The sequence below is a fragment of the Agrilus planipennis genome, unplaced genomic scaffold (assembly GCF_000699045.2).
Source record: "Agrilus planipennis isolate EAB-ADULT unplaced genomic scaffold, Apla_2.0 scaffold97, whole genome shotgun sequence".
NCBI lineage: Eukaryota > Metazoa > Arthropoda > Insecta > Coleoptera > Buprestidae > Agrilus > Agrilus planipennis.
The window spans coordinates 356,139-377,167 of record NW_020438864.1 but is presented as its reverse complement, the minus strand read 5'-3'; the positions used below and the strand labels follow the sequence as shown (position 1 = coordinate 377,167).

Below are 21,029 nucleotides of genomic sequence, written 5' to 3'. Positions count from 1 at the left end.
GTTTATTAAATACTTTTATTATACTAAACGTTTTAAAAATGTTTTAGTGGCATGGCCATCCGGGTGATCACATTTTTCTTTTTCTTTTACGCACTGCACGTCTATTCGTATATAAATCAATTACCTCTTTTTAACTGTTTAACTTTTTAATTTTCTGCACTTAGAGGAACACGTGTCTATAATGTGATAACCATGAAACATGAATCGGCAGTCAATAATGGCGTGTGTTTTGTTCAATGTGGTTCAAGTGCTTCAAAAACCGCTGTGTACAAGTCTTATTAATTTATCGTATATTCAGATAATACCTTTAAGTAGATATTTACAGATGAATACATAACTAAAATCATAAAATCACAGAGACGAGATAATGAGATACGAACATACCTATAAAAGTAAAAGTTCAACTTCTGGTTGATTATTTAGCAGTCATGGCTCGAACTTTAATTTTGACAGCATTAGTTTCCATTTCTCTGGGTAAGCATTAAAAGTAAGCTTTTAGATGATAGTGTTAGATCATGTAATTTATATTTTTGCGAAATCGCTAAGATTTTATAGATCGATCGATAGAAGAGGTTAAGGGAGTTAATGCATTCTCGGTACACTAGCTCACTGAAGAATATTTTAGATTATGGCTTTTCAGGAAACAGAGTAATGGTTACATTCTTGGTAGTGGGATTTAACTCTATATACTTTTTTTGTATGAAACAGGCGCGTATCATTCGCCAGCGTACAATGTGAAGATCGCTGCAAATGAAATTCGCCAAATGCCTGATGTTTTGCACGAGTGAGAAATAATTTTGGTAGACGCTTTGAAGCCTCTTTCTACCGCTCGGTTCTAATTTCGAAAAATTTTTGTGGTGCACTTATGTATGTATGTGCGTGTTTAGTGGTGTTTCCGGAACCAACAACTCATCTATAAGTCTTCAGAAAATGGTAACAGGGTAACAAAAAATATATTTTTAGCGCCAGAAGTAATAAATCCATTCTCATAATGAATACGTATGTTCTTTGTAGTGCCGATGGATTACCACTGGCTTTTGCCTTTTTTATTAAATTTAAATTTAGTTCAGGGTTCGTGTACCTTCATTCCAGTTTTAGTTTAAAATCAATTCAGTTTTGGTATGGTAACTATGGCACATTTGGTCACTCGCACTCGTACTGCAAAGGCAGTATATTTCCTTTCTCCTCAACCGATTCCTCTGAAAGCCATAAGAATTTATTTCAGTGATTATAGAAAGGAATGCAAAGAAATGTTTTGACAAATTGAAAAATCATTGTTTACAATTAATATACTAAAATTGATAAATTAATTAATAAAAAATTATTGCAATTAAATTTACTTCATTTTTATCACTGTGTCTAGACATCTTGAAATAATTAAATAAATAGATACTTAAATAACAACTACTTTGAAAATGAGAAAAAAGTTAAGTAGCCTCTTCAAACTTTGCTCTTAATTTATACCGTACTGCACAATAAAAATATATACTACCTGTGGTAATACAGATAAGGATAGTGTGTGTTGTGCAGTTAACAGCATTGGTCAGTTGACAACAGTGTGTTAGTGTGAAGGTCGAGAAGTGACGAACACAGCATAGTGGTTGATATTCAGAAGACTAGGTTGATATAAATTAAATAAGTAACTAGTGTGCAAGTTGCAAATAAATGAAAATATGTCACTCTGACCACTAAGCTAACTAAAGGCTGCTAATGAAGACTTCAAGATAACAAACCCGTGTAACACATTACTATCTTTGAAGTGAGTGAAACTTCTTTATAGGCGGAGGATATTGCGATTTTTCTGTCAAGAAAAAGGGTTACGGCCGCGTGGAGGGGGTAGACGAGATATTGCGTGGTGAGTGGCGGTAGCGTTGGGGAAAAGAAAGGCTGGCGGCGGCAGAAAGAGAACAACGGCTTTATTAGATGGATATAATGTGCTGCCGCGCGGAGAGCGAGGAGTCCGCTAGAGTCCCGGCGGCGTGTGCTGTGCTCACGTGCTCAGCTGTTATTTTCTTACCTCTGCTCTCCACGTGACTGGGCGTCATTGCCTCTATTTGCGGTCTGTGTAAAAATCAAATCATAATTTGCAGTAAACCTGTGAAAACGAAATGTGTGCTGGGATACTTAGTAGAAGTGAAACTTCAACGGACAAGTGGGAAAACGAATCGCAGCAAAATTTTTACTTCAAGTTTTACGGGCAGATCGTTAATGTGTTTACCAACTTGAAAATCTGCTCGAAAAATTTCAAGTAAAAATTTTGTTGCGATTCGTTTGTCATTGTCCGTTTAAGTTTCACTTCTACTATGTGTCCCAGTACACATTTCGGTTTTTATATCAGTTATTAGTAACAGTCCAAAACAATATGCATTACGCCCATAATTCTGTTATTATACATCATACACATTAATAATAAAAATGTTTTTATATATTGCAAAGCCTAATACGCTACTCCTTAGACATGTATTTTTTCTTACTTAAAATAATGGGTTTTTTTTAGGGAAAACTGTTAGAGAATAATGTTTTAGACTTCATATAAGTCGAAAAAGCTTTTAATTTTGCATTGAACGGTATCATTTAACATGGATCACTCCGTTTGAAAGAAAAAGTTAATCGTTTTGTAAGATGGTTAAAAGTAGATTATATATTTCCAGATCTGAATAACGTACACATTTTTCTCATAGCAAAACATAAACGGTAATTCGTGTTAAAGTGAACTTTTCAAACGCAGGTTTTTAGTTTTTATGGTATAGACGCTACAAGGTGTTATTGAAAGAACTGAAATTGTTTTTTTTTCAAAAACAGTTGATTATCTCAAAAACTACTAGGTATACAACCAATTGGTATACGTTAGACGACAAACTTTCTATCATAAGAGCATATCACGTTACTCATGACAATCGTTTTCGAAGCAGTGCAGTACTTCGAAAACGATGCACTCTACAATTCTTGGGTGTAGCTTATATTATTGTAATTATACGTAAAGACAATGAAAATTATTACAACTACACTTAAAACGTTATGTTATTTATTTTCCCGATCCTATAGATAGGAAAATATATAGTTTTTCCAGACAACAACTATATGTTTTTTATAAAAGTTCGGTTTATTCAACTATCTCCAAACTGAAATAATGTTTGTTTTTTTTTAACTTATAATTCTACTAGGTTACGTACTATACATTTGTTTGTAAAATATTATTGATACTTAAAGGACATACCTCTTAATGGGTTGCTGCTTGTACACAGATATTAACTTATTTTTATCATTCTAAAGTTGTGTTCTACTTCCCTCAAAGTTTACATTTGAACTTCTTTATACAAATTTTGTATCCCGTTTTAATGAGGGGGGGGAATTGAAATATATATTTTTTTGTTTTCGTGGAAGACAGGAAATCTTTACACACACCCACACGTCCGAACAACTAAGAAGTGTTGGATTCTCAAGGAAGGAGTCCTCGGACATACCTACTGTAACCCCTCTGTCTCGGACCGTTATTTCGAAGCCTCTTTAGCCGGCTGTTATTTAACAACCTGTTATTTTTAAACTAAAAATAATAAGTTTGGTATTTAGTTATGAATCACAATCAGTTTAATACCCTGAATCCCCAAACCTTTAACCCTCGTTCCTGCATGTCGATTAAGATGATTCATGAACACAGTTTCGCATGTCATTGGAATCTGTAATAAATACAGATGTGGCAATAAAAGAACCGAACATGTAATTGTTCTTTATGCCTATATACAGTTAACTCTTTGTAAACAATTAATTTATTTTGATATCTGATATGTAAATTAAATATAATTTTCCTTTATTAGCATTTCCTCAGAATGCCCAATTTGAGCAATACGATTCACTGGATTCTGTTAGAATAGCTGGAGGGTCTAGAGCATCAATAAACGATTATCCCTATGCAGTGCAAATTACTACGGGTTCTTTCTTTTGCGGTGGATCAATATTGTCTAACGCATGGATACTTACGGCGGGTCAGTGTTTAACTGAGTAAGTACGAGTTAATTTTGTCAGAAGTTAGTCTATTGTTAATGTGTCTAACATAAGGGTGTTATACATACCTATATTTAGCCCCGTTACAAGTACAAAATACTTATTTATAAGCTTATTTAGGATATATAAATTAGGTATCTTTAGTATTATCCAGTAAATCTTCTTTTATTCTTTGGAGGTTCATTGTAGAATTAGAATTGAAGCAATTGTAATTGTAAAACATCTGAAAAAGCCGCACCGTGACGAAACGTATGTTAGGTTGACAATAAAATTGTGTACAAGTGTTTTAACTTTAATTTTACTCTTTATTAGTTTATATTCGTAATTAATTATCTATTCTTCTTTTAAAGCGTAGATGCAATAAATGTAACGGTTTTTGCTGGTGATGAACGTGAAGAAGGCGATGAAGGTGTTTTAGTAAAAGCTGAAGAACTCTACATCCATCCTCAGTACTCAGAGCCTCCTTATTTGGCTAACGCAGGTCCCGACTATGATGTCGGTTTGATAAAATTGTTACATAATTTGACCTTCAGTGATACAATTCGTAGTATTCAACTAATTGATGCAAATCAACAAATAGCACCAGGAACCAATGGAACGGTTGTAGGGTGGGGAACGCAGTCAGAATATGTTAATGCCAGTTATAGTGATGAACTACAAGCAGTTTGTGTACCGGTTATCGCACAAGACAAATGCAGAAGTACTCTTAACCTTTCCGGACAGTACCTCACCGAAAGAATGCTGTGTGCTGGTTACGACGAAGGTGGCAAGGATTCCTGTTCCGTAAGTTACATGTTCCTGCTATAAGTGCGTGGTAAATGTCTAGATGATGGTCCAAAGGGGGTGGGGTGGGTGGTATCGAAAGAGGAGGTCTCCCGCATCACTGTACTATAAAAAATTCGTGGCGGTCTCCCCCCACAAAAAGTTATGGGGGTTAGATTGGGGTGGGGGTAGGGGCGATAGAAAGAGGATGGGGGGATCGAAAGAGGGTTATCATCTGAGTAAAACCCCATAAAAAATTGCGGCGGTCTCATCCCCATAAAAACTTGGGGGGGTTGAAAGTTGATTATTTTGACAATTTTCATACATTATAATTCAAATAAAATTCAATAAAAAAAATATTTTCAAGCGGGTGGAGGTGGGGGATCGAAAGAGGGTGGTCACTTGAACAAAACCCGATAACCTAACCTAACCTACCCTATTGATAAAGATATTTAAATAATGTTTTATATAACTTTCTCAATATTTTTATGTATTTTTCATTAGTTTTACCTTTGAATATTGTTTAAGAATGACTATATAAATATTTACATGCCTAGAAATGTATAAAAATTGGCATATTTATTAACTTTGAACCCCTATAACTTTTTATGGGGGTGAGACCGCCACGAACTTTTTATGGTAGAGTGGTGGGGGAGACCCCCTCTTTCGATCCCATCCCGAAGGGGGTGGGGGTCATAATCTAGACTTTTACCTATGTGCTATGTGCGTTATTAGCCAACTTGAAGCATATCACTTCTATGCTGTTTCTCGTAAAGAGTACATCTACAACGGGGATGTTGTTTTTGATAAGAACTAAGACTCCATCCTGCGTTTCCAGTACCAATCGCGCCTTTTAATTTTGTATCCTTTGTTTTTGACAATATCGTCTTTGTTAAGTTTTGTTTCGTTTCGCATTTAAACCGTTAGCGTTCCATGATGCGATTTTAAGGATTCTAAGTTTAACATAAATTATATAAATATTTGCGTTTTCTTCTGGTTTACTTTCTGTCAGTGACATTTTATTGTTTACTTCTTTACTAATTTTAAGTGTTTCTTTAATATTAATCATTATTATGTTCATTTGTTAATTCTAAATGGTCTGTTAGTTCTGTACCTTGTGGTTGTAGCAGTTAGGCGATCTTTTTTAGTATATCGTCGTATGTTGATGTTTTTTTGATTTCCGATGACGTTGGTCGTTTCAGTATGGACGGAGTTATTGTATTTTTTGCATTCGTGTTTAATTTGTATTCACCTGCTTAAGTTTCTGCTTCTGTTCTTCGATGTGTTGTATACAGGGCACTCAATGCTGTTGGTCACGTGTTTATTATTGCAATTTATGGAATTCACTTTTACACTATGACTTAGATTATACTCCTTAGTGAAGTGTTCTTTGGCACATTTCGTACACTTTGGTGTAAGGTTATAATTGCTTGTTGCATCTTGCATTGGCACCGATGACACTGGATCATTTTGTTCCTATTGTAGTACGTTTCCCATTGTACTGCCTTATATTGCATTAGTTCTACGTGTTATTTTAGGAACTTAACATTAACATTTATTTTGCTATCTGTGGTTATAAGGTAGGTAGACCTACTGGTGTTTTTCATTTGGTAGCAGTTGATTGCGTTGTACTCGTTTTTTAATTCACTTAGAACCAAATTACATTCCGGCCGTGAATCAAGTCATTTAAGCACAATTGCGTCGTGTTTTTTTATTTTTTTCAGAATAAATGTAGAATGGAATCCCTTCTTGTTTTGTCATACTTTGAAATTCTTCCTTTTTGGTTTATCGTGGATAAAAACACTAACAGAGTCGTTGCTGTAGTTTAAGTGGAATCCCTTCTTTATATCTTTTGTTTTAATGTGTTTTATCAGCTCTGCGTAGTTTTTCACTTTTGGGATAATTACTACATTTATGTTCTTCTTTTTCTTACTTCCATGTTCTCCTGTTGAAGACGTTTCTTCGCTTTGCAATGGAATATACGAATAGCTTGTTTCTACTGCAATGTGAAATTTTTTCTTAGTGTCAGTTGTTTGTTCTACTTCTTCATTTTCTAACCTCTTTTTGGTAATATTTATATAGTATGAGGGGTCCCCCTCTAATGGATCTGTGGAATGCTTTGATTTCTCTCCTGTAGTATTTCCTCCCTTCATTGTCGTATCCTAAGTCGTTAATTAGCGTTTCAATTGTGCCTTTTCATTTGCGGTGTTCTTTCTATAAAGCGTCCCAGTCAAACTCGATGCCTTAGGAGGGTCGCTACCACTCATCACTTCGTCGCCTTTATCGCTTTTTCTTGGTGCTCTCGCTCACCACTGCTCTGACCACTAAGCTACGAGAGGTGACAGATAAAGTAATTTGTAGTGGTTAGAAATTGAATTAATTTCATATTGATATTTCAATATTATTAAATGCTAAAAAAGTTTCTTAAAGTGTTTCATAAAATATTTTAAGTGGTGTCAACAGTGAAACGCACATAGAATTAGAGTAGTATGTGCAAGAATCACGAGTTTGCTTGTCTAATATAATCATTGCTTAACTTCATGGTACTTTCTCTGGAGTGGACAATTCTACGAGTAGGAAGATGGTGTAGCAATGGGGAATTCACTCAGTCCAGTCCTAGTGAACTTCTTTATGGAAAATTTTGAAAAGGAAACTCTACGCAAAGCTCCCAATAAACCCAAATTATGACTTAGATACGTGGATGACACGTTCATTATTTGGCAACACGGAAAGAACATCTATATCAATTCTTAGAACACCTAAACGGGCAACACAACAACATCAACTACACAATGGAAGAGGAGATAGGTTACACCTTTCCTTTCTTGGATAGTTTCGTTCAAAGAACCCCTTCTAGAACTTTAAAGAGGGTATCTGCAGGAAAAGGACGCATGCGGGGCGATACCTACAGAATACTTCCAACTACCATCTTGCACAGAAACACACCGTGGTCAAAACGTTATTTCATGGAGCTTCTACGTTAGCTGATGATAAATACCACCAAGAATAACTTGAACATTTACGAACCGTAAATCCACAAAGTAACGGATCGGATTTTTAAGTTCCTACGTTAGAACGGAATTAGGACGATCTTCACGCCTACGACGAAGATACGCCAGTTACTACGAAACCCTAAAGACCAATTAAACCCACTACATTCATCAGCAGTCTACTTGATTCCTTGCGGAGATTGTTCCAAGGTATACGTAGGCATGACGAATGGTACGATCGCAACAAGGAAACCAGACAAATCATTTTAGCATAGCATCCTTGGAAGAAAGAACACAGGATCTCCTTCGAAGATACGCAAGTGTCAATACGTACGTCAGGCTATTACGAGGGTGTAAAATACCGAAACTAAATAAAAGCACGCCTGAAATTCCACATTAACCATTCAGCCGCCGATGATACATGGTGAAGCACTGAAGATGCCTTCAATTGAGCATGGAAAAACGTCTGCAATCAGAATTCGACCGCGGCAGGAAAGCCCAGAATCTTTTCATCATCAATATATATGTGAATATTGTTGAGTATTATTTGAAATAGGGATTGAAAAGGACAATTGCTCCCACTCCGTTCAGTTTATAGTCGGGACTCATGCACGTACTGTTCTAATCCACGGATATTGTGTATTCAACAGGCTCAACGTTACTGTTGATGTCGTGTAATTAATTCTTTCAACACCAATAATTAATTTTAGCTGATCAATTTTATTATCAGTATATCTACCATTTTATTTTATCATACCTTTCATTATTTTCATTTATGCAAACACTTAAATTCCATACATGAGATACGCTAAGACGAAGAAGTATTAGATTGTTTTGAAACATGCACACTAAATGGTATTAAGATGTTACGTATAGCTAAAAGACATTCATCCTAGACATGGTCTTAATGTGATCGAGAGTGAAGAACAAATTTTATTTTTAAATGCCTTTTAAATTTTAGGGCGATTCTGGAGGACCCTTGGTTGTCAATAACACCCTCATCGGTATCGTATCGTGGGGTCGTGGGTGTGCACGGAAGGGAAGTCCTGGAGTCTACACTAACGTCACAGCCATTCGTCAGTTCATTAGAGATACTGCATCACTCTAAAGAAAGATACTTATTAAAATAAACAAGATTCACTAATAACCGAATTGTTTCCCCTTTTAATTCTCTTATCCGTCATTGATTCCTAGTTCAGAAATGTCGATTCATCATAAGAATAACTAATTGTATATCTTTAATAATATGATCTTTATTTTCATGTTCCTTTATTTTGACATATCTAATGACACGTATTTATGACTGCGATTCTAGGTAAAAAAGACAAAAACGCACTGTATATATATATATTTTGACTTCATAATTCAAGAAATATATTATAAACCAACGGAAATTTGAATGAAGAATATTAAGTTTTTCGCCAGTAATGTATGGAGACTACTAGACGTGAACCGCAATTTCGATCTTATTAGTTCTCATTCGCACGTTGTACGCAGTTTAGAATAATCACTGACCAAACCGACGTTTTTTTTTTTGAAAGGCAAATAGAACAATATCAAGCTGCAGTAAAGGTATCACTTACCATTTCCGTTATTAGATCGTGGTAAACGGTGTTGTTTAATGAATGAAATTAGACTGGCCGAGCATAGACCAAAACATTTACTTAATTACCCTACTAGCAAAATTCGTTTGGTTTTCTATCGGTGTCCGAACACGAATTCAACAACTTCTGCAGAAGACGTCAAGTCTTTTGGAGCAGAGATCGTTGCGATTGTGGTAGATTTGCTAACGTGGGCGGTGGAGACAAGATAACGGTTAAGGTTGGGTAGCTTTTCAGCTGGTTGGTAGCTATAGTTCTCCCCTCTGGTTTGTCTCTTTTTTTTGTTTAGTTCATCCTCGACGAGGGGAAATCTTCAAAAGACACCCTTCGAAGGGAGGTAGTGTCGGATTCTTACCGACTAAAACCCCTCCTCGAGCTGGGAGATAAACCCTGTGGGTTGCTCATCCCCGTTAAGAAAGTGGAAGGCTGGGGATTGGGGATAGGGCTGAGTTTGAAAGAGGGTTCACAGTGCGGAGGAGAAGGGACTGTTGGGGAGGAAAACCGAAGTAGGTGGTCCCCTCTGAAGTGCTGGGTGGACACTCGCGCTAAAAAGCGAAGCAAGGAGCTAGTAGTGAGCTAAAGAGAGCTGCTCATTGTACATGGTGATAGGGTCTTCGGAAGCGATCGTTTGGTTTCGGTGTGAAGTTAGAGAGTGTCGAGATGATGGGGTTTGCGTTGCCTGTCACTGAGGCCCGGAGATTTATTGCAAACGAGATTGCAGCCTCAGGGAGAGAAAGTAAACCGGTTTCATTCAGAATTTGGGTGTTTCTGACGACTCGACGGGTAGTTTAATGCGAAGCGAATAATCCGCATGTAGGTGCTTTGCAAAGGTTTCTGACAGTGGAGAAGGGCGCAGCCCCAGACGGGAATGGCATTGGAGCAAATGCTTCTAATAATTGCGTTGAACGCACGGATTTTAGTCTGTTGGGAGATGGTGTTACTACGGAAGAATGGTTTAAGTGCGATGAATGCACCCCGAGACTTATTACGGGTCGCTTTAATGTGGTGCCGCCAATTTAGGTATCTGTCGAAGAAGACGGTAGGTGACGCAACTGCTCCATTTGAGGGGGCGGTTATTGACGATGATGGAGAGAGGTTTTCGGAGCCTACATGAGAAGAAAATTGCTTCCGATTTGGTCTCGTTAATGGAGAGTTTCCATTTTCGGTACCAGTTTAGGAGCAGGAGTAGAAACTTATTAATTCTCCCTATGCATTGGAGCATGGTTTGGGCGGAGTTTATGAGGGCGATGTCGTCCGCATAGAGAGCTTTCAAAAGGAAAGTGTCGGAGGGCATGTCCGCACAGAACAGGTTGAATAGAATAGGTGATAGTTTGGAGCCTTGTGGGACACCGCCTGTAACGGGTTTACTGGCAGACAGAACAGAGCCAACGCGGACCCGAAGGCTTCTGTCTGTGAGAAAGGACCTGATAACCCCTATTAGAAAATGTGGAATGTTAAGGGTGATGAGTTCTGAGATAAGGCCTTCGTGCCAGACTCGATCGAACGCTTGATGTACATCAAGAAAAAGCATGTAGGTGTGACGCCGCTTGTTAAGGTTGTAGAAAATGTATTCGGATACGCGGAGTTGTTGTCCGGTGCCGTGATGCCTGCGGAAGCCGTGTTGATGATCGGGGAGAAGGTTGTTTTGCTCCACGTGGTCTAAGAGCCGATCGAGAAGGATTGATTCCACTACTTTGCTCAACGAACTGAGTTGGCTGATGGCCTGTAGCTTGAGGGAGAGCTGAGAGGCTTCCCTTTTTTGGGGAGACAGATGACCGTGGCTTCTCTCCATACCAAAGGGAAGTGGTGGAGCCGCATGATAGCGTTTGTGAAGTTGCACAGAGTGGTTATGTGCTTTTTGGCAAAAAGGAAGTTGCCTTTACTATTGGTTTGTCGACAGCCCCAAGAGACGTGTTTAGCGTTTAAAGCTTCGGAAGAATTTTCCTCTGGCAGCAATGAGTCGCCTGCCATGGACAACCCAATTTACAATGGTGTAAATTGAAATTGAATGTGAGAAAGTTAAGAAAGAGTCGTAAAGCAATGAAAATCGTAATGTACTTCAAAAGGATTTATTACAGGAAATCACCTTCATAGAAGATAGCGTACTTACAGTAGTAGAGAACTGTAGCATCAGTAGATTATATATTGGCGGTCTTCCCAGGCATGAAGATTTGGAAAAGAGATCCATCAAAAAATGAATTAAAAAAAAAGTGAGTCTATGGGCCACCACGGCAGCTTATAACAATATACAAAGCATGCTTAAAAATCTAATGAAAAGTTACTACTGAAAATGGTATACATATTCAAAATTTAAAGTCCCTAACTTAAAAAGGAGCACTCACAAAAAGTTTACATACCAAATGAACTTTCTGAGATTGAAATTTCAAATTTATATAACGTCCTTTGTCTCGAGCATCTGTGGAAACGGTCCGGTGTTAGCTGTTTATGTATATGTCGTATGGCCTATCGTCCACTTACTAAATGACTCGATGGGGTCCTGTGTACAAGGGCTAGGGAGGTTTCCTGGTAGAATTAACCCTCTTAAACACGTGGGAACACGAGTGCAAGCCCTAAAAGAAAAAGCTAATACTCACGAAGATGCACCTGGAAGATGGCGTAGGCTTGATAAATGTATGATTGGAGATCTCCAAGTTGCTCTGATTGTGAGTGAAGAAAACATTCGCCGGAAATCTTTAGGGTAGTTCGATGGAAGATTTCTTTCAGGGAAGCCTGGAGGACGAGCAGTAAGTGGTCGGAACAAGGCGTTCCAATACCGCACATTAGGGCAGCTGTTAGGGTGAGATGTGTGCATTCCAGCATGCCGTCGGATTCTTCTAATTCCGAGGAATAGAACAGCTCTGAGAATAGGACTGACTGAAATTAAGCAACCAGGGACCTCACGTGTGGAAGAAGCTGGGACGATTTTCTGTCCCCAAGCTTAAGCTCTGTGATGCACTTGTTGACGGTCGATGAAGTTAGTCAAGTATTTAACCATTTCCGTTTTTAGGTACTTGCTCGTGTCTGCAGGGTTGAGCAGGATCTCGTTGAGCGTAGTATCATCTAGTGCTGTGACAACCCCGTCAAACCAATTTGTTTATCTGATAGGTATCGACAACACAGAAGGTTCAGTATTTAAATTGGGTATTATTTAACAACAAAAACCTACTTTGATAAATTCACTTATCTTTTGCGAAAAGTTGACCTGATTTCTCATTAAATAAAAACTTTTACAACTTCGTTTATTAACTTGATTTTTTTTTGTTGTTGATAATTTAAATTACAAATTGAGTGCACTAACCCCTTAAAACGGCCTGTTAAGTGTTGATGATATTTTACTACCCCTTCATTTTCGAAAAAGGCCCCACAATAAATAAGACATTGACAACATCTTTGAAACTGAATTCTTTGCTTTTCTCCTATTTGATCAATGGGAGTTTCTAGTTTTAAATACTGATGGTACATTTCAGGCCTTAATCAATCATAAACTTTTGTATAATTTTCATCACTGTAAATATATAATGTAGTCAAGGAATCAACAAAATTGAATTTCACATAATAGGTATTTGAAAGAATACGGCGTATGATACAGCGTATCCTTAGCGCAGTTTTCTGTGATTATTTTATTTTATATCGTTTGCTTATGCCGCTAGGTACTTGAAAGAGGGCTACTTTATCGAATTCATTTGGAATTAACAGGGTGACTGCCCATTACCGATTTAATCTTCTTCTTGTCTTGTCTTGTTGTCATAAGGAATGGCTTACTGTATATATAAGATGTTTCTATACTCAAAAATGAAGTTACCAAATGTACTCTGTTAATGTCTGGAGTTATTCTTTCTTTAACAACGCGCTATTAAGGCAGCAGGTAAAAGTTGGTCTGTGTTCTGTCGGAGCTGTCTGCGACGCGCTGATGAGATCCAAAAAGATCGAAATCGCGATCCGCGTCTGGCANAGTATTTTTAAGGCGCAATTTAAGTATTTCCTTAAATGAGGGGTTGTTATGTTGATTTTGATTTGATTACCAATAAGTGAAAATGTCGAAGACTGCAGAGCTAAGTGATTTAAAGATAAAAAAATGAAACTGACTGATTATAATAACGTATTCTTTATTTTTCTCTCAAAACATGATCCTTATAAGGAAGTTTCGGTTTCAGTTTCGGCCGAAACTGAGACCGTTGCCGAAATTCGGTTTCGGTCGTAAAAACCAGTTTCGGTCGGACACTATATAATAGGTAATGCAAAATTAACAAATATCCTGTTCTGGTACAAACCGAGTCAGTTGTCAACTGTTGACTTCTGGTACCTCTTTCCCTGAACCGAAAGATCTCATAGCCCTTACGCCAGGTCACCTTTTCCTTAACGACTCGTTAACTGCCGTTCCTCAGTTAGATATTACAACTTTTACAACTTTACCAGTTAACCGTTTAACCCAGTAGCAGAGATTGCAGCACATGTTCCAGAACTTCTGGCAGAGATGGAAGCACGAATACATTAACACCCTGCTAAATCGCAACAAATGTATGTCCATGCTTTCCAGTGACCAAATTCGGTTAGATTGTTTGGTATTATCAAGGACCAGAACATCCCTCTATTAAAGTGACCACATAAAAAATATGTATAAAAATAAAAATAGAAACACAAGTGTATAGGAATACGTAGAATTGAACAGTATAGAGTTCAAGGGAGAGCAATTCAGCGTAAAACCAGATATTAGTATGAGAACGTGGTTGAAGTTGGATTTCTATGTAAAAGTGATTAAGAGAACAATAGAGTTTAGATTGAAAGGAAACCAAGGTATGCAAAAGATAAAAAATTGAAAAGAATTGAAATAATATTTGAAGTTAAATAAATTTGAAGGAAAAAGAATGCTTAGAAAATAATATTTACAACAAATGTACATTTTTCCGCCACAGTACTCCCCTGCCAGTGATACAGTCACGAGAACCCGATTTGTAAACGGTCAGGAAATCGAACGCGGCGTCCTGATCGCGTTGTTCTTTGTGGCGGTGACGTTGTCTGTGACTCCATATATATATATTATATTTTTGTTAAAATTTTAGGTAAAATTCAATTTTTTTTTGAAGGTTTGACGAATTACATTTTATTTATTTTCTTCGTAATACCGTACTTTTCATTCGAAATATTGCAAAAAAGCTACAAGGTAGGACGTTGGAATTTTTTTATAATACTTATCTGTTTTAATGTACATACTTACTACGCGTGTCGCCTTCAAACTTTATCAAACATTAATTCAGCATGTGGCACTTTATAATAATCACAAGTAAACAAACAGTCGGTCATTTTAAAGTGCGTGGTATTAATTTCAGTTTTCCTAATTAACTCCTGTAAGCCGACTCACAAAAAGTTGTGATAAATACATATTGGAATACTTCATTCGATTGTGTTGTGGGAACAGGAATATATTACAATAAGATATCCAGAAAAAAAAACTTCAAAAATCTATTTTCCGAAAAACTTAACTTACTCAACTGAAACTGCTAAAAATGAAATAAAATCAAACCTATAATAATACCATCACCAGAACTTGCCAGAACAAAGAGCTATAGAAACAGTATAGGAAAAGACCCAAAAATATATAGATATCATTACAGTGTAATGCAATTAAATAGGGGTAGCTGTGACCGACAGAGCCTTCGTAGAATGTATGTACTGTGACCAAATGTTTTGAGAGGCTCCAACAGGGTGATATTTGTAATAATAAGATTCGTACACTATAGCAGCTAATGGTAAATCTCGCAGTAATTTCTATGAATATAATAATGTATACCATGCTTAATATTACATACTTATCTCTAATCTTAATAACTATAAATGAAATCAAACTGTAACAGTATTAATTCGAGTTTTCCTAATTAACTCCTGTAAGGTGACTCAGAAATAGTTGCGATAAATACATGTTGGAATGTTTTATTCGATTGTGTTGTGGCATCAGAAATACGTATATTACAACAAGGTATCCAGAAAAAAGAACTTCAAAAATCTATTTTTGCGAAAATAAAGGAAAAAATAATATCATCATCATCATAAGGTCGGCTGGACACGCACCTTCACACTTTCCTACCCTGACCTAATGTTCGCATTTCACTAAAACTAGAACAACCCATATCCTTAATTATTTGTGAACAGTAATTTAAGCTAGGTCTACCTCTAGCCCTTCTAACATCCGTTTCTGCCTCTAATATCTCTCTGGCTAGATATTCAAGCCTGAAAAGGTGGCTCACCAACCTATCGCCTATTTCTTATTGAGTTCCATAGAGTCCTATGTTCTCCTATTCTATCTACAACTTCCTCATCACCTTGTCAATCCACGGTATGCTCATCATTCGCTTATAACACCACATTTCGAACGCTTCTAAACTTTTCTTTTCCGCTGCGCCCATTGTCCGTGTTTCGCACCCGTACGGTGCCGTGCTCCAAAGATACACCTTTAACAACCTTTTTCGAATTTCTAAGTTAACCGTTCGCGAATATAGAAGTGACTTCTTTTTACTGAAGGCGCTCGACCTTGTGCTATCCTCTGCTTTATATCCTACTACTCCTTCCGTCCTGACTTATTTGACTAGGTAGAAACCTAAAATCAGCCCCACTTGTTTGCAAGGTAATTTATACGCTTACCAAGGTCAAATACTTACTCAACCCCCTAAGGGTTGCGTTCCGTTTACACAAATGTGAATTTCTTAATATCGTCGACCAAGAAATCCATAATGGAGAGCTCCAAGGATAAAAGGAAAGACGAATGACCCTATCCTTTAATAATTTAGCAATTTGATTTTCAATTTCTTATGTACCTGAGGGTACCTATATGTTTTTGATAGTATTGGGGTTTCGTCAGTTGAAGTATATTTGTGGTGGTTAAGTCATTGTTGGGTAAATGGAATATTTCGTGGTATTTTTTCTCCTTATTTAAGTTATCTACGCGTAATTGTTTCATTAGCTCTGTTTGTCTGTTTGTTGTGTTATCTGTCTTTATTTGTGTAATTAAATTTATTGTTTACTTATCAGGGCATGGTAGCAAATATATTTTGTTTAGATCGAAAGTTAATTTCCGATCTGACATGTTTATCGCAGTCGTTACAAACTCATTATCTTTATCTAATTTGACAATACAAGAAGGTAGTTTAATATTTTTCTTCAAAAAAAAGTCTTTATTTACTCAATAATTTGGTGTCTTTAATTTTATTATTTGTTCTGTACGTTCATTAAATGTGATAATGTTAAGTATTCTATTTTCGAAAAAGAATAATTGATAAGATTTGTGTGGCGTGGCTAATTGATTTGCGGAATAATCGATCTCTGCATTATTTTTAATAAAGAAATCTGATCCGATGATTCCATCTGTTTCTAAATTAGTTTTTAAAACATAATGAAATTTAATATTAACGTTATCGTACTCTAAACAAGTTTTTACAGTACTGAGTATTTCAAAATGTGTAGAATTTAAACCGTTTAGATAATGAATCCTTTTGGAAGAAATTTAGAATATTTGAGGACAGAAATACAAGCTCCGCTGTCAATTAAAAATTTGCATTTTTTGCCAAATATGTTGATTTCAATGAAAGGTACTAAATATCAGTTTTTTCATAATAAGACAGACTACAATCCACTGCCCGAGATAAAAATATTCAGTCTCTCAGAGTCTCTGAAAGCTAAACTCGAGTCTCCGTCTCTTATCGAGTCTCCTTGGTGTCGCTGAGAGAGACTGTCAAAAATACTGATTAGCGTCTCTGAACGAGAGACTCGCGTCGCTCATAGAGGGACCCTCATTTCGTATCCAGTCTCTGAACGAGAGACTCGAGTCTCTCAATTTTTCAGTTTTATCCATTCAATCTCTCTGTGAGAGACTTGAATCTCTGAATTAACAAGTTTATCTTTCGAGTCTCTCATACAGAGACTGTGAGAGATCCATAAAAACACTTAGGCAATAACTGAGAGACTGTGAAAGACTGTGAGAGATGCTCCCAGAGATGCTAAAAGTCTCTGAGAGACTGAAGAGAGATTGAAAATTTATGTGTAAGGTGACCATCAGCCAAACTAAAAGAACAAAGTCACCACATCGAATCACACAGACCACAATAATGCATTCGGGGTGAATCCGACCCTGTTCGGTTCCACAGACGCCTGTATGTCATTTGAAGATTTACTTTTCTCTACAAAAAAAAGTCAATCAGCATAGGACCTAAAATAGCCTGCGGTAGAGGGGTTTTAATTGGTAGACGCTCATTGGAGTGAATCCATGACTAAACAGTCGTACGGACGACTGGGAGTCTTAAAAATTTCCCCTCGTCCACGAAAACAAAAAAAAAGTCAATCAACTCTAAGGCAAAACATTACCTAATAATCACATAACATTACCATAACCACACCAACTAAAGAGAACCTTATATGGTCCTATAACGGCTTGAGGTAATGAGTTTAAGTCGGTAGGTTCGAGGACACCCTTCTCTTCCACATAAAAATCCATCGACAGAAGAACGAATTTAATCTTCTCTCTACAAAACCACCGGGAATCTTTATTTAACTTTTTAGCTACTTCTGTTTAACTATGAGCAGAAAATCTATAACACTATAGCTCGGGTAGCTACCCTGCTCATCCGCTGTTTCATCAAACTTGCTGCAGAGGACCGGCCGCAAAAGCGAATAAACGTCACCACCACCATTTCCGCCACCACCACCTTCGTTTCCAGAGTCATTAGCGACGCCCACGGTACCGTAGGTACGCGGAATTCGACCACCAGGACCTGCATGATTCATTCATGCATTAGGGGGAAAGTTACACGGACATCTACATTATCTCACACCAGCTTCTGTCACCTCCACCAACACCCTAAGTCACGCCATGACCATCGCTTCTAAGCCCGCTTCCGGCAAAGTCGCAACACCGGCGCCTGGTACCCACGCGGAAATTGTTTCTGGACTTATTCGATTCAGACTTCGAATAACCAATTACTGTAGATATTTGTATGCATATATACGGGGTGTATTACGGTGAATAAGAATATTTTAGTAACTACTTAGAATTCAGTGTTAAAATTTTGGGATTTAAGGTTTTCCGGGGATGCCCTCTTTAAATAAAATAATGCCTTTTTGTAGTACTTCCGATTATGCCCAAAATCGCCATCAACTTTCTTATTTTCAATGGAACACCCTGTATATTTTTGAACTTTCAGAATTTACGAATCTAGAGGGATTTTAAAAGGCTTCCCCATGTCTACTATTGTTCGAGATATTTCAACTTCATTAAAGAAAAATATTTTTCCATTATCTAATTCAAAATTGTATATTTCCTACACTATGCAATCCTAGATAAAAACTGCCAGTCTCTCTCCAGTCTCTCAGAGTCTCTCACGGTCTTTCACAGTCTTTTAGTTATTGCTTAGGTGTTTTTATGGATCGTCTCTTACAGTCTCTGTATGAAAAACTCGAACGATAAAATTGTTAATTCAGAGCAGAATCAGTGTATTTTGAAAATCATTCCGGAAAAACAAACAGGGTTGTAATTATCTAAAATATACTTCTGCTGCATCCATCATCACATTTACGCAAACCATACCTAGACAGAGTGTTGTTTTGTATGATATATTCGAGTAGCTTCCCTTAGCAACCCGTCCGACAAGTTTCAACCCCAACAACAACCACTTCATTAGGCATATTTCGAAAATTAAACTTTCTTATAAATATCGAATACTTTCTTTATTCTCCTATTTCTTTTAATCCTGCTTGCCAGGTTTACCTATTTTTTCTTTATTTTATTTAGTTTTTCCTTGTATATTTTCTACAGGATAAATTCTTTCTTTCATTATTTTTTTTTTCTATTTGTACTTCTATCTATCATACTGACTTGTTCTTTTTTTTTAAATATTAGGTTTTCTACTACGCTAAGTTCATTCCTACAATACACCTGTCTATTTTTTGCCCCTAAGTACACGCTATCCTGGATTCGTTACTTCTTTACCAATTTTACCCCACATCATTACTCCACCGTCAACTCCTCTATTTTCTACCCCTTTTCGCTACTCCAAGGTGGTATAAACACCGATCCCGGAATAAGCAGAAATCATCTTCATCATTCAGCAAGGGAGAGAGAAATCCTACCTAAACATCGAAGTTTTTTTTTTGTTTTTTTTCTATTTGGCTCACTTCGACATTCCACCCATAAGCTTAGTATAAATAATCATAGATATAACTTCAGTTTGATTTGGTCAAGTTGACCGTGTTTATGTTGTTTTTTAATGTTTTATTTGGGTCAAGAACTCTTGTTTGGTTGAGAAAGAACGTGTAATTTAATTCTTTTATTCAGNATAGATGATGACGACCAACAAATGTGAGGAGCACCTAAAGACTATTAAACAAGATGATTAGATTCAATGCAAACAACTTATCAGAAAGAAATAAAATAATATTATGTTCGTCTCTCCCGTATACAATGGGTCTCTTCCCGATTGTGGAGGTGAGATTCCAGAAGTAACGTTTTGAGAGAAGTTCAAATTTATGTTTTTGTTTAATGAATAAGCTATTATTTTATATATTCTATAAGCAGTATTATATTTTTTGTTAGTATGTCACAAGATTTTGAAGAAAACTTTAAAAACAAGGCGATAACGTTAATTTGCAAAAATGTGTTGCATCTCTCCTGGAATTATCCTAAATACATGAATAAAAAGTGTTTGGAACTACATGCGGCTTTTGGAGGGTTAAATTATTATATTAAGTCAGGAAGGATGATTACATTACAGTATTTTACATAATTTGTAAGCGCATAGGACAACCATTTTTATGATTAAGGGAAAATTATATAAAAAAAGAGAGATATTCATTTATAAGAGTTTCTGTTTCAACATGAAAATTAAATTTTTGTGGGATCGGCTCATGTTTCGTTAAGTTTATTATCGCAAAAATTTTTTACGAATACAGAATAGTAACAGAATTGCCTTTGTCGCTTGTGATAGGTATATTAATAATTCTGTATTGTATAAAATTTTATTATCGCAAAAATTTTTTACGAATACAGAATAGTAACAGAATTGCCTTTGTCGCTTGTGATAGGTATATTAATAATTTTGTATTGTATAAAATTTTATCTTGAGACACGTTCCACAGTTAGTTTTATCATAGTAAACATTCAAGAAATACCAGGAAAAAGTTTGAAGGCTGGTAAGAATGTATTGTATCAAATATAATGGTCAATCCAATAGTTTTTCAATGGTGGACATTCCTCGGTAACGTGTTCGTAAAATGCCATTTATGACGAACTTTAAGTGCCGAAGTAAGTACACAAATGATGCAATTTTTACAAGAGAAATATTCCAGTATATTAAGGATTGCACTCAAACTTTGTATAAACCCCAGTACACTTAATAACAAATATTCACCACTGTTCAGCGGCTTAATTCATATTTCGTGATGAGTTTACAAAAACAAAAACGACAACTAATCATTTATGAGGTTACTCAAAAGATTAATTTGGTGTTGGCGCTTCCTTGACCTTCCTTAGGAATCGCAACTGCAAATTTCATACAAGGGCAGAAAACAGCTTTTGATAAAAAAAAAATACAAATTTCAAAAAACTTAATCAGTGAATATTTCTGAACGTTTGACAAAGGAATTTTCTTTCCACATAGGAAAGAAATATTTCTTTTAAAGTTACATTATATAT

General features: G+C 36.5%; 1 protein-coding gene across 1 annotated transcript; it reads left to right on the top strand.

The window, feature by feature from the left end:
- Positions 1-366: 366 nt before the first annotated feature.
- Positions 367-8,901, top strand: LOC108736278 (trypsin 3A1-like). The gene is made up of 4 exons (XM_018468637.2): positions 367-474; positions 3,816-3,999; positions 4,353-4,785; positions 8,716-8,901. The coding sequence occupies exons 1-4, from the start codon at positions 429-431 to the stop codon at positions 8,860-8,862; spliced, it is 810 nt and encodes a 269-aa protein (XP_018324139.1). The 5' UTR covers positions 367-428; the 3' UTR covers positions 8,863-8,901.
- The last annotated feature ends 12,128 nt before the right edge of the window (positions 8,902-21,029 follow it).